Source organism: Corythoichthys intestinalis, chromosome 14, assembly GCF_030265065.1.
Source record: "Corythoichthys intestinalis isolate RoL2023-P3 chromosome 14, ASM3026506v1, whole genome shotgun sequence".
Lineage (NCBI taxonomy): Eukaryota > Metazoa > Chordata > Actinopteri > Syngnathiformes > Syngnathidae > Corythoichthys > Corythoichthys intestinalis.
The window spans coordinates 39,456,242-39,471,443 of NC_080408.1; the positions used below are offsets into that span (position 1 = coordinate 39,456,242).

General features: G+C 41.2%; 1 protein-coding gene across 1 annotated transcript in view; it reads left to right on the top strand.

Annotated features, from left to right (window-relative positions):
• LOC130929544 (voltage-dependent R-type calcium channel subunit alpha-1E-like) overlaps nt 1–15,202 on the top strand; it is a 118,181-nt gene that overhangs the window by 53,701 nt on the left and 49,278 nt on the right. Inside the window, exons 6-9 of the mRNA XM_057856760.1 lie at nt 3,912–4,015; nt 7,853–8,011; nt 8,652–8,842; nt 11,379–11,482. Of these exons, the coding sequence (XP_057712743.1) occupies nt 3,912–4,015; nt 7,853–8,011; nt 8,652–8,842; nt 11,379–11,482 (558 nt within the window). The remainder of the gene's footprint in view (nt 1–3,911; nt 4,016–7,852; nt 8,012–8,651; nt 8,843–11,378; nt 11,483–15,202) is intronic.

Sequence of the window (15,202 nt, forward strand, 5' to 3'; positions counted from 1 at the left end):
ACATTAATTCAGCCCAGGTTAAAGACTCTGAAGGCAACCTCATATCAACAGAGACGGACTGCCTTCAACGCTTGAAAGAGAACTTCCACCTCTTACTGCAGCACAACACCTCCCTGGTTCCCCCCATCATCCCAGATGTCACAGACACAACCCCCGACCATGCCAGTAACACGGACCTCATAACACCAGAGGAGGGCAGAGCCGCTGTACAAAAACTGAACAACAGGAAAGCCTCTAGCATTTGCTCCATAACTGCTGAGATGATAAAGTCAGGCAGGGATGGCATTGTCGAGTGGCTGACGCACATATTTAAAAAGGTGTGGGAAACAGAGCAGCTCCCCAGCGACTGGACCAATGGAGTCGTCCTTCCCTTCTGGAAGCGCAAAGGCGATAGACTAGTCCACGGGAACCACCGAGGCATCACTCTGCTCTCCATTCCTGGAAAGCGCTTCACAAAGATTAGAAGTACCCGCCCCCCCCAGCAGGCTGGCTTCATGCCAAACCGCTCCAAACCAGATCACATCTCTGCCATCCGTCTGCTCATTGGGAAAGTCTGCGAATTCCGGAAAGAACAGCATCTTTACATTGGATTCCTAGACTTCAAGGCTGCATGTTCACCCCCGAAAATCACCACCCTCTTCAGGCTGCTCCGCAGCAATGCACAGAGTTGTGTCTGTGTCTGTGGCCGTGACTCCAACTGGTTTCCCCATCTCCAGGGGAGCCGCCAAGGCTGCGTAGCTGCTCCAGACCCGTTTAATTGTGTAACTGACCACCTGATGTGCAGGGTCTGTGAGTGAGTACCCAGAGTGTCCCTTGGCAAGTTGGCAACTACCAAATGACCAACCTGGAGTACGCTGATGACACCATCTTGCTCAGCACCTCCTACAACCAGCTGAGAGACGCTCTGAGCATATACAGCGAGGAAGCAGAAAACCTTGGTCTCCACGTGAGCTGGAACAAGACCAAATTCATGCATGTTGGTGAGGGACCTGATCCAACCCCCATCCTGCTTAGTGATGACACCGTAGAGCCTGTGAAGAGCTTCATTTATCTGGGGTCCACGGTGACCGATAACAGGGATATTGAATCAGAGGTTCTCCGCCGGACAGCCCTGGCAGCCTCTGCCCTCCAGTCTCTCTGGAAACCACTTTGGCGGCACCAAGCCATCTCACGGAAGACGAAGCTCCAAATTTACAACACCGCCGTACTCTCTATTTTCCTCAATGAGTCCGAAACATGGCCCTCAATCAAGACACTGGCCGTAACAGTAGATGGCTTTGACACCAGGGCTCTTAGAACCATCAAGAACATCAGATGGCCCCAGCAAATATCCCCAGAGCCTCCCGCCTGGTTGCACAGCGCTGCATCAGCTGGCTTGGCCATATTCTCCGTCTTCATCCTGACTACCCGACAACAGCCATCCTGAAGGTCGACCCAAAGGCTGCAAGCTGGAGACGACCACGAGGAAAGCCCCAGCACTCCATGGCTTGACACCACGGCGTTACCTTGAAGGATGCAAATCTACTGGCATAAGACCGCCAGTACTGGAGGGGCCTAGCTCACCTGGTCAGCTCTACGCAAAGGGACCGGAAACCAGCCCCAATGCAAGAGCAATGATGATGATGATGATGACTGACATGCAGTGTTGGGCACGTTACTTTAAAAAAATAAATAGTTACATTACTCACTACTTCTTCCAAAAAGTAACTGAGTTAGTAACTGAATTACTCTATAGTAAAAGTAACTAGTTACCAGGGAAAGTAACTACTTCTGTTACTTTAAAAAGAATTTGTTGTATGTAGAAGAATTTGAAATTTTCTGAGCAGTATTCGAGTCAGTGGAACAGAGAAGAACAGACAGATAGTTAACTTGTTTGGTGCATCAGCAGGTTTGAATTGCTTATCACAGACGTCGACAAAAGCTTTGCCCCGGGACATAAATTACACATTACATGCAGGTTCTTTCCTTTAATTTCGACAAACTTGAAATAGTGTCTATATCTCCACTTCTTAAAGGACAATTTTTCTTCTGAATGCTCTGCCATCCCGACCCTGTGCATCTGTTTTGCGTGTGTGTGTTTGCCGCACGCGCTGTTCCGGTTTGCTTGTGAAATCACCGGCTCTGATTGGCTTACCACGACACATGACTCTAACCCTCAGCCAATCACAATCACTTCAATCGCATCTCTCGAGGGGCTGCATTCAGGTAGGCTCGTTTCCCGACAATTCACGTCACCTTCAAAGCGTCTGCCATCCTCAAGATGGAAGCAGAATTATTGCTGGCTGACAGTGGGAGATGGGAACGAGGCTAGCATCAGGTGTAGCAAACACAGAAACGTTACCAAACTTTGGAAAGCATTGTCTAATTGAATGAGCAGGGACAAACAGCTTGGAGTCAGAAGTACGTGCGCTATTCTCGAACCTGAACGCACCCCAAGTCTTGGATGACAAATCAACAGAGCAGAGAGACACGGCTGTTAGTTTCTTCAATTTATTCAGAGTAAGTAACGCACCGCTTTTGACCGTCAGTAACGGTAACAGCGTTGTAATGGCGAAAAAGTAATTAGTTAGATTACCCCGTTACTGAAAAATTAATGCCGTTACGTAACTATTTATAACTACGTTACTCCCAACACTGCTGACATGTGATCAGCATGGATAGTTAGCTCTAACTGGTTCAAGTGCACGTGTTTTTTTAAACAAATAGAGGGGAAAAAAACAAGCTTGTTGAATTAATAGGGCAATGCAACGTAAAATTGATCAGATGTTTAAAAGAAAGGAAAGCGTTAATGATATTTATGTTTTTATTTTATTTTATTTTATTTTATTTTATTTGGGAGGTTCAGAACATCTTCCATGTTCATGTGCACTTTGGACTTGTTTTTGTTCATTTATGTAAGTATTTATTCCTTGTTAAAAAAAGTATGTATGTAAACATTGACTTTTTTTTTAAGTCAATGGAACATTATCTTCAATTTTAAATTACCTCCTATGTTCTCCAATAGTTAAATTAAGGTTTTGCTTTTAGATTTGAGGATGAGGGAAAATAAGATGGAGTTTTAGATGGAATTTTGTCCATCAGTGAAAAAATTCAATTTTGGATGGAAATTAGTTTCTCATTAATGCCTTGTTCCATTGTAATGCATTAGCATAATGCATGTGTGAAACCTTTCATTCATTAATTCATTTTCGAGCCACGAAGGTCACTGGGCCCTGGAGCCAATCCCAGCTAACCATTGGCAGTAAGCGGGGTATACCCTGAATCAGTTGCCAGCCAATCGCAGGGCACAAGGAGACGGACAACCATTCGCACACACAATCATACCAATGGACAATTTAGAAGAAATTGTTGCCACTTTCACCCCTGAGTACAGACCAAAAGTTTGGACACACCTCATTAAATGCAACACAAATGAAGGTCCAAACCTTGTTCATAATGCAATAAATTCCACTAATCAACTGAAAGGCATACCTGTGAAGTCAAAAACCATTTTAGGTGACTCCCTCTTGAAGCTCATCAAGACAATGGCAAGAGTGTGCAAAAAAGTAATCAGAGCAAAGGGTGGCTACTTTAAAGATACTAGAATAATATACCTGTTTTTACTTATTTCACCTTTTTTTCTATGTACTTAATTCCACATGTTATCATTCATAGTTTGATTACCTTCAGTGAGAATTAACAATGTAAATAGTAAACGCACAAATGAGACTTTTGGACTGTACTGTATATATATTTACCAAGTTTAGGCACATTTACTACATCATCAGGCTTTTGAAAGCATTAATCCCCACATAAAATAAATACATATAAGAGAATGGTTCGCCTTTTTATCCCTTTTGCATATTCATTTCCATTATAAGACGACTCCATGTTAGTAACAAGTGGTGATGACTGTCTTGTTTGTCTATTAGGATCCTGGCAACGGCAGGAGCGCACATGAACATCCCCGTGGACCTTCGCACTCTAAGGGCCGTGCGAGTATTGAGACCCCTCAAGCTCGTCTCCGGCATCCCCAGTGAGTCATTTACTATTCTTACTCTATTTAATACTGCTTCATAACAATAAGTGACTGACTAGTGCAGACCCCCACTAAGGTTAAAACATTTGTCTTCAATAAAACTGTAAAACAAAAAAAGTGATTCTATTTAATTTGAGTGCATTGCAAACCCTATTTCCAATGAAGTTATACAAGTTTCATAAAACGTCAATAAAAAAAAAAACAAATACATTTACAAGTAATTTTCAACCTATATTCAATTGCATAGGCGGAGTTTGACTTTTGGGGCAGGGGGGGCACAACATGTTGATGATCCCGAAACGCAGTGTCAGCAATAAAATTAACTTACAAGAATATTTATGATAATAAGTTGACAATGAGCGTTTTTTGTGTCCCATCATTCTTGAGGGGAATTCTAAATCAGGCTGCTTAGGCAATACTTTTCGCCAAGATCGTCATCTGTTGAATATGGTAGGCCCGCCGGTGTCGTGCCAATGTAGTTACCCCAGTCAAAAATTGTATCCCCTGGGCGGAGCCATATGGAAGTAGAGTTGTGTCTTTTGTTCTTCCATCAAAAAATATATATATATTACTATTATATGTATAAATACTATTTTTCTTTGATTTTTTTTTTTTTTTTTTTTTTGATTGAAGTCAAGTTTTTTTTTTTTTTTTTTTTTTGATTGAAACAACTTTTTTGATTGAAGTAATATTGATTTGATTTTGGGCTGCATTTTGGCTGGGACATTTTTGTCTTTATTATTCAATCAAAAAATAAGTTGCTTCAAAAAATATATTTTCAAAAAGAAAAATCACTTCAATCAAAAAAAGAAAAAATTCAATCAAGGAAAAAGTTTTTGAATGCGGAAAAATACTTGAGATTGAAAAATTTGCATTTGAACACTTAATTTCGTATCGAACAAGTTTTCTTTGAAGCAATCATTTTTGTGTTTTGGCCATATTATGGGTAGGACATTAGTGTCTAAATCATTTAATCTCTAAAAAAAACTTGCTTAAATAAAAAAAGGAAAAAAAGAAAAAAAATTCAATCAAAGAAAGAAATCATTTGAAAAATAAAATTGCCCTCCCTTTTTTTTTTTTTTTCTTTTGACTTTTTTTTGGGGGGGGGGATTATATGCAAAGCAAATGTCCCTCTAAGTCTAAGTTGCTAGTCACATGATCTGTTCAAAGTCTAATTTTGACCGATTATAAAAATATATTTTTGTATTAATTTCATTCATTTTTGTTGCAGTTTTATTGCTTTACAACTTACATGCAATGACACTTTTTGGCCACCTGGTGGGGCATGGCCCCTGTATCCCCCCCCCTTAAAATCCGCTTATGTTCAATTGTATATGCTGGTGGTTCAAACTCATTAACTATTGTTTGTTTGTTTATTTTTTCAATGCAAATGTTCTCCTACCATTGGCAGGTTATTCTAGTGCTCACACTCTTTTACAACAAACACTTTTATATAGTATATTTTATACTGTTATAACATGCTGCACGTGACTTGTTTTATTGACATTCAACAGGGATGTTCCTTAAAAAGGAAGACGTTTTGTGGAGGGCAACTTTACTGTTTAACCCCTTTCACACTAATATTCGTCTAAATTCCCATGTAACGTAGTGTGACGCGGGATTTACCCGTGTCATCACTTTCGGACAGTGGGAGATGTACCGGGAATTACTCGGGTTGGACACTTTCAGACTTGTCCCGTGTTGGTGACTCTGTGCAGGGAGGGCAGGGGACGGGATTTTATAACCTGGACATTACGTCAGATTTGGTCGGCATCAGCAACAAAATAAACCGCACATTTCTAAAGATGAATGATGGACTCTCTCTTCCTCGGCTCTAAGATCCAGTAGAAATTTAATTTCGTTGTTTTCACTTCAATTTTGCTATCTTTCTAGTTTGCCATGTTGATAATTTCGATGTTTGTTTACCAATTTTCGTCTTACTGTTAAGAAAGAGGAAATGACGATCACCATGATATTTTCGTAATCAGCCTAGGACGTGACCCGGTTAATGTCCGTGTCATCTCTGTGTCAGTCGATCCGGGAAATTGCTTTCAGACACAAGGGCTACCCATTTAAATCCCGGGACTTAACCGGAGTTCAGCATGTAATAATAATAAATAATAATACATTTTATTTGAAGGCGCCTTTCTGGCACTCAAGGTCGCCGTACAATTATTTAAAACATTTAAACATAATAAAAGTGAGAAAATGAAAGTTTATAACGTATAAGGAAATTTAAAATGCTAAAAGACATATAGGGGCAGTTAAAAAGACCACAACTAAGTGATTATTCTGGATAGGCTAGTCTAAACAGGTGAGTTTTGAGTTTTGTTTGAAAAGGGGGGAGGGAATCTGTGTTCCTGAGGCCGGGGAGCCTGCTAAGGCCAGCGGGGGGAACAGACAGTTGTATGGAGGAGGAGGATCTAAGGGCACAGGAGGGAGTAGTAACATGAATGATATTGGAGAGGTATGGAGTGGTGAGGTTATGGATGGCCTTGAATGTGTGGAGGAGAACTTTGAACCGTATTCGAAAGTGGACCGGGAGCCAGTGAAGCTGTTGGAGGACTGGAGTGATGTGGTGGATGGACGGGGTACGGGTTATGATGCGAGCAGCTGAATTCTGGATCAGTTGGCGGGAAGTGACAAGGCTGTGAACGAGAATTGCAGCAGAATGTGGGGAGAGGGAAGGGCGGAGGCGATTGACGGAGCGTAGGTGAAAGTGGGCAATCCGGGTAATGTTATTGATGTGCGATTGAAGGGAAAGTGTATCTGAATGGGGATTAAGTTGCACCAAAAACTATGTACCTTTCAGCATATATATTGACTTGAAAAATTAGTTTCCAATGTCAGAAGCACTAACAGTCACAGATGTTGCCTTTTGAACTGATAACAATCCGGATGGTCGGTACTTTTACTCTATGGCCCAAATCTGGGTGTCGTATATATGGCATATGATGAATTGTGTTAACAGACAGTGTTTTTTAGAAGTGTTCCTGTGGCTCCTTGGTATTTAAATGACAAAATTCCTAAATTCCTTAAAATTCTACGTTGAAAAGCATTGTTCTTTTACTGTTGGAATATTTATTTAGGCATTTTTTTACTAAGCAGTGAACCTCGCCCCAACTTTGCTTAGCAACAATTGAGTTTTCAGGAACGCTATTTATACAGGTAGTCCCTGGGTTACGTACGAGTTCCATTCCTATGCTGGCGACAGAACTCGAATTTTTGCGCAAGTCGGAATTAACACTTAAATACCCCTAAATATCCTCTAAACCTCAAAAGAACTTTCCAAAAACATGTATTATACGTCATTGTACTGCCCTCGCCAAGACATTGGAGCTAAATCCTAGCTAGACAGCGAGCTAAACTGTAATCCTTCCCATCTCTCTTTCACTCGATGCGCAACTTCTTCGTGGAAGTATATGCGCTCTTCCTCGTGCATGCGCGTGCACTGTTCTTCGTGTGCGCAAATACGTAAAGTCGAAATCGTACTACTTTTTCAGGTTTTTGTTTCCCCTTTCACAGCTTTCTTGGAACGTGTTGAATATCGTATGTTGAAAGGTTTGAACATTGAATAAATATTTTTTGCCATTTTAACCCTCGTGAGGAAAAAGCGGCATGGAAAATGAATGAATGAATGAATTTTTAGGGCATTATTATTATTATTCATCCTGTGATCAGTCACTGTGTTGGAAACAGAATCACAGTGCAGCTATTTGTCAATTATGTTCTCAACTGCACTTTAACTAATTGTTTTATTTTTTTAACCTGTTGTGCTAGTTTGAAACACTTAATGTAATTTACCCACTGAAACCATTCTACCTATACCCTCAGGCCTGCAGATTGTGCTGAAGTCCATCATGAAGGCCATGATCCCCCTGCTGCAGATTGGCCTGCTGCTTTTCTTCGCCATCCTCATGTTCGCCATCATCGGCTTAGAGTTCTACAGTGGGAAACTTCACCACACCTGTTTGCCGTCTGTCGACATCCTTGGTATGCCTCTCCTGTTGGCTCTCTTTAAATTGTGCAGGTGTACCTAATCTTTTGACCAGTGGGTTACATCATTATCGTTGTGTGTCAGAAAATGAAACACCGGAGAATGGATGCTGGTGGGTGTGCACATGTTTTTTAAACAGTGGCACGTGTCCTTGCATTACTAAAAGTGTTTTGATCATGTCTTTTCATCCCACGGTCCATTTTGCAGCTCTGATTAATTAACTGCTGGCTCATTGCGGAGCTGCACTTGAGTTTGAAAGCGGACCATTTATGCGTTGTTCGAACATTAACCGTTTCCTTTGACGCTTGTTCTCATTTGGTTTGTAAGGTGAGCTAAAGGGAAGCCTCTCTGATTTTTGGGTAAGACACAAGGGACATCCTGGACAGGTCGGCAGCTGACATCATTCACGGCAGTGGTGGGTCTCTTTCAGGCTTCTCAAGTGCCAACAGTGGAGAGGATGCTCTGTGACACTAGACAGATGGCAGAACATGACTTGCGTGCGAGGCGTTAATTTATTCCGCATGCAACATGGCAGCTCGTGTCCTGCTCATGTGTGTCCTTCTGTGAATGCTAATCACCCCAGTGAGGTCAGTGGTCTTTTCCATTCCAAGTGACACTCAGGTGCTCATTTTACAGACAATGAAACGGTGGACTCTTCTGAGTTGGCGTTTGCGTGTGGCGTCAGGAAGTGTCCGGAGAGCTACGACTGCAATGACACCTGGATTGGCCCCAACGATGGCATCACGCAGTTCGACAACATCCTCTTCGCCGTTCTCACCGTTTTCCAATGCATCACCATGGAGGGATGGACGGCTGTTCTCTACAATGTAAGTGTGTGAAAAGTATCAACACTTCTTCTTTATATATCATTCTATATTGTTGTATTGTAATAGCATATTATTTTTCAAATTTCTGTTATAATTGCGTGGGAATGCTTTCATCTGTTCGCTAACTCAGTAACTAGGTTATAATAATAAAAAAAATAATAATAATACATTTTATTTCTAGAGCGCTTTTCAAGACACGCAAAGACGTTTACAAAAATGATGGGAACACAATAGCTCAACTGTAATAACAGAACAATCATAAAATTAGATTAAAAGCAGGATAAGAGTAAATCAAAAAAATTAAGCGGTCAGGATAAGACCGAGATAAGGATCATGGTGGGTAAGAGACTGTGAACAGGTGTGTTTTGAGTCTGGATTTGAAAAGAGAGAGGGTAGATATATTGTAAAGATCGAGGGGTAGGGAGTTCCAGAGCAGGGGAGCACAGTGCTAAAAGCTCTGGTACCGAAGATGCCGAGACGGAAACGGGGGACTGAAAGGTGGAAGATAGAGGAGGAGCGAAGTGACCGGGGGGGGGGGGGGGGGGGGGGGGGGCTGCAGTTAATAAAGAGGAGGTTGCATAGGTAGGGAGGCGCCTGGCCATTGAGTGCTTTAAATGTAATGGCAAGGATCTTGTAATTCATTCTTACTTATACCGGGAGCCAGTGAAGTTGACGGAGGATGGGGGTGATGTGGTGTGTGGTGGGTGTCCAAGTGATGAGGTGTGCTGCTGAGTTTTGGAGGAGCTGCAGTTTCTGGAGGGACTCATTTGGGAGACCGAAGAGCAGTGAGTTACAGTAATCGAGCCGGGAAGTGACTAGACTACAGACAAGCATGGAAGCGGTATGGCGGGTGAGAGAAGGGAGCAGGCGAGAAATATTGCGAAAGTGGAAGTAGGCCGATCTGGTGATGTCGTTAATATTGGAGTGGAAGGTTATATTTTGTTGATTTTGGGGTTTGGTTTGGATTTTTGTTGATTTACCCAAGGGCGTTGGTTTGGTCTCTACATTGGTAGGGACAACATAACAGCATAACCTGCATGTACGCTTTTTGCTGGGGACGGGACATTAATAAAACAAAAAAGATTGGGTGAATGGGAGTCAGGGCTGCATTTCTCAGAAACACAGACCTTAATTACTTGATAGGCTAAATGATCAATGCGAAATAAATCTGTATTGACTTAAACTAACTTTCATATGTAGTTATAGTATATAGGTGATACACCGTTCAATTCAAATCTTTGTTTCCAAAAACTAGTAAACATTTTGAAAACAGAATTATTGTCTGGTTTTTATTAGCATATTTAAATTGCAATATTTGAACATAAATTATGTTAACATACACAATAATTTTAAATTTGTTAATAATCTTTCAACTATTCAGGAATGCAAAAAAATGAACATTTGTCTTAAGACCACTCAACATTGTCTTTTTAAATAAAGAAATTAAACATAACTGAAAAAACGTATTAGCCAGGCAATAACAAAAATGAAATTTTAAATTGAGCCTTCCTTCAGGTAAAACGCTATTGCTTTTGTCCACAAGCACAGCCAAACTCAACAAAAAAATGAAAGCTCCTTGGGGCTAGAGACGAGAGACTAATTAAAAATTGGGGAGATGGGGGTAAACCTCGGTTCACTACATTTTTCACAGTTTAATTAACGTTAACAACGTAAAAACAAGGTAAAAGTAAAAGCAGCTTCCTACTTAAGTTTTGCAGTTTATCAAATTCACACAGTTTAATGTTATGCTAACTCTGATGCAGGTTGGACTTTCAGTAGCAAAATTAGTGGTGTGTTCCCCACCTCCACGACATTGACATCTTTTTACATTACTTACAGTGGTGGCTGCTGCATCTGCTGCTGCTGCTGCTGCTAACTCAAATAAAATTCTATGATCCCTCCTCTTCAAAGGGGTGAAGGAGGTGGTCCGATGTCCACATGTTGTACTTCAGTCGAAGCTGTCACTGTATGTGTGTGTGGGGGGTGTCAAATAATCAGCCAATAAAACGTGTGTTTGATGAGGGGGGGGCTACATTCAGCAAGTGAAAAGGGGTAAATGTAAGTCTGAACATAATGAAAATCATTCTATCCTTATAACATATGAGAAGACAATCTAAATGACCTATGTAACTGAAGTCATTATATAATGCAAATAAGGTTGCTTAAAAGTTGATGGGGACAATTTGAGCATCCTGAAAAGTTGGTAGTGTTATGAACTCTCCCGTCCCTATGCAAACCTACGCCCTTGGATTTACCAATCACTTCCTGCTAATTTTGGGGCATCTTGGAAATCCAGGTAATTTCCTGTTGATTTTACTGCACTTTTGTCACTTCACTTTCTGGTTATTTCTGGTCAGATCCTGTTAATTTTGGTGCCTTCTTGTTGATTTCATGTCACTTTGTGTTCATTTATTTATTTCTTTATTGGTATTGCATTGAATTTTGTACGTTTTAAGTGGTTGATTACGCAAAAATTATATATTTTAAATATGAAATGTGAATTTGTGTTTTTGTTGTTGGATCATTTCCTTCTCAGACTAATGATGCCTTGGGCCCTACATGGAACTGGATGTACTTTATCCCACTCATTATTATTGGCTCCTTCTTTGTGCTCAACCTGGTGCTGGGAGTCTTGTCGGGGTGAGTGTAACCGCTTCATATGTTTTATTACTTTTATCCTGGCCTCATCTACCTCAGCCTTTCTCTATTAATAAAAAATATATAAATGACCTGAGTAAATGAAATCAAAACTAAATAAAAACATACATGACAACAAATTGTAATAAAATTCAACAAAAATGTAATCTTTTACCTTCAGGGGTCACCACAGCGAATCAGTTTACTCCATCTAACCCTGTCCTCTGCATCCTCTGCTCTCACAATAATTACCTTAATGTCCTCTTTAACATCCTATGGAAATCCAGCATCCTTTTGCCAATATACTCACTATCTCTACTCCGGACATGCCCAAACCATATCAGTCTGGCCTTACTGACTTTTTCTCCAAATCCTCTAACGTGCTGTCCCTCTGATATGCTCATTCCTGATCCTATCTATCCTTGTCACCAGTGTTGTCACAGATTACTTGAAAAAGTAATTTAATTACTAATTACTGATTATGCCTCAAAAAAGTAATCTAGTTACTTTACTGATTACTTTATTATCAAAGTAACTAAGTAATTTAGTAGATACTTTTTACCAATTTTCTCCTTTTGCCGCCTCAATATCAGAATGACAAAAGAAAAATGTCATTGGGTGTAATTGACTTTCCGATAATTGAATTTAAAGAGCAAGATCAGATTTTTTTCACATAAGGCTCGATCTTTGAGTTAGCAGAGGTTTAATTAGTTGATAGAGATGATTTTAACCACCTTAGCCACTCCAGAGCCCTTAAATTAACAGATAATTTACAAACTGCATAGAATTTGTTTTTATCAATTAACTCCACCGACTAATTACACCCCGCTAACTCAAAGATCAAGTCTCATATCCAAAGTTCTGAATTGCGGGTTAGGGGTTAGGGTTAACAGCATATCAGTGCCAATATAAAACAATTCAAATTGACTGCACGATAAACAACAACACACAAATAAATTGCACAGTGCAATATACACAAAGGTCGCGGAAGTATGCCGTACACACACGCGGTCAATTTGGCACAAAACGTAGCGGCATATAAGCACTTCACACTCAATCAGATTTACAACACATCCCAAAGATTATAAACAAACACGTGACCTCATGGCATAATTGTGCAGTGTGCCATGAGCAGTTTCCTTAGAAACAAACACGTAGCAAGAACCTTTTTAACATTTTCTATTCAAAATGGTCTTCGTACATGACTAAAATATTCTTTACTATACATACGTTATGAAGCATAGCAAAATACACCGCTCAAAAAAAAAATAAAGGGGACGACGTAACGTAACACATTGTAGATATGAATGAATGAAATATTTTTAGTAAATACTTTGTTCGGTCCATAGTTGAATGTGCTGACTACAAAATCAAACAAAAATTATCCATGAAAATCAAATGTATCAACCCATGGAGGTCTGGATTTGGAGTTATACTCAAAATGTAAGAGGAAAAAACATACTAAAGGCTGATTCAACTTTCATGTAAACAAGCCAAAATGAGGCACAGTAGTGTGCATGGCCTCCAAGTGCCTGGATGACCTCCCTACAGCGCCTGGGCATCCTGCTAATCAGACGACGGAGGGTGTCCGAGGGAATCTCCTCCCAGATCTGGACCAGGGCATCACTGAGTTCCTGGACAGTCTGAGGAACAACCTGGCTCTGCCAGATGGACCTAAACACAATGTCCCAGAGGTGTTCTATTGGATTTAGGTCAGGCGAACGTGGGGGCCAGTGAATGTTATCAATTCCTTCTTCCTTTAGGAAGGACCTAGAAGAACCCAGGTCCCACTGCACAAGCTTAGCTTATGACAATGAGTCCAAGTATTTCATCCCGATACCTAATAGCAGTCAGGGTGCCGTCATCTAACCTGTAGAGGTCTGCGTGTCCTTCCAGGGATATGCCTCCCCTGACCATCACTGACCCACTATCACACCGGTCATGCTGAATGATGTTGCAGGCAGCATAACGTTCTCCATGGGACCTCCGGATCACGTCTGTTGCATGTGCTCAGGTTGAACCTGCTTTCATCGGTGAAGAGCACAGAGCCAGTGGCATAGTTGCAAATTCTGGTGGTCTATGGCAAATACCTCTTAAGCTCTACTGTAATTGGCAGTGAGCACAAGGCTCTCTACAGGATGTCAGGCCCCTCAGACCATCCTCATGGGGCCCATTTCTGATTGTATGGTTTGAAACATTCACACCAGTGGCCTGCTGGAGGTCATTTTGTAGGGCTCTGGCAGTGTTCATCCTATTCCTCCTTGAACCAAGAGGGGGATACCGATCCTGCTGAGGGTCTTCTACGGCCTTGTCCAGCTCTCCTGGACCTGTCTCCTGGAATCTCCTACAGGACGACAGGTTGGTCCTTAGACTGTACAGGAACTCACTGATGTGCTAGTCCAGATCTGGGTGGAAATCCCTCGGAAGAACATCCGCCACCTCATCAGGAGCATGCCCAGGCGTTGCAGGGAGGTCATACAATCATGCAGAGGCCAAACACACTACTAAGCTTCATTTTGACTTGTTTAAAGGAGGAAGAGGTTCAAAGTTGGATCAGTCTGTAGTGTTTTTCCACTTTCATTTTGAGTATAAATCCAAATCCGGACCTCCATGGGTTGATACATTTCATTTTCATGGATACTTTTTGTCTGACTTTGTTGTCAGCACGTTCAACCATGGAAAGAACAAAGTATTTAATAAAAATATTTCATTCATCCAGATCTACAACGTGTTGTGTTAGCCTTCCGTTTATTTTTTTTTAGCAGTATAGTAGCACACAGACACTAAAGAACTAGGAAACTAATCAGATTACTGGTTTGCAGAAATGAACACATTAGATTACTCGTTACTGAGGAAAGTAATCAGATTACACCAACGCGTTACTGACAACACTGCTTGTCACTCCCATAGAGAACCTCAGCATCTTCATCTCTGCCACCCCCAGCTCTGCCTCCTGTCTTTTCCTCAGTGGCACTGTCACCAAAACAAACAACATAGCTGGTCACACCACAGTTTTATAGACGTTTCCCCTAATTTTTTATTCATTTATTTATTGTTTTGTTTTATAAATCTCTTGTGACCTCTATACTGTAGCTCAGTCATGTCCAAAGTGCGGCCCAGGGGCCAAATGCGGCCCGTGGTCAAATTTCATCCTGCCCCCAGCCTCTGTCATGAGATCAATAACGTCTGGCCCGCACACAGACTTGATAAATTGGTCAGCAGTACTGCTACCAGCATATGAAGTAGCTCACACATTAAATGCTGCTCCTCATTTACCCACTAAAAGGCAGCAGCACTCTAAGCAACATTACCCCGTGTGACCCTTGACTTCCAATTTTCTAAAATGGCAAAAATCAGCAAAAAAAAAAAAATGTTGACTGCGACGGCCGACGCTTCAAGGATAGGTGGAAATTGGACTATTTCTTCACTAAAATATGCAACAACTCTGTCTGCCTCTTTTGCAAAGAGACAGTCGCTGGTTTTAACACTAGAAGTCCCAGAGAATTCTGGTACTCCTAATATTCCCAAGCAAGGCCGATATGGCCTTTCCCCCGGAAAAACCCAAAGGTGGCCAAAATCACCCAAGAGCTTTTGAATTGGTAAGTCGTTGTCCAACAGACAATAGCCGTTCATATGGAAATGCAACCACTAGATATACATTGTGTTGGTATGCGGCCCAAACGGAGGGGAACACACCACGGTTGAACTATTCATGTGATAGTT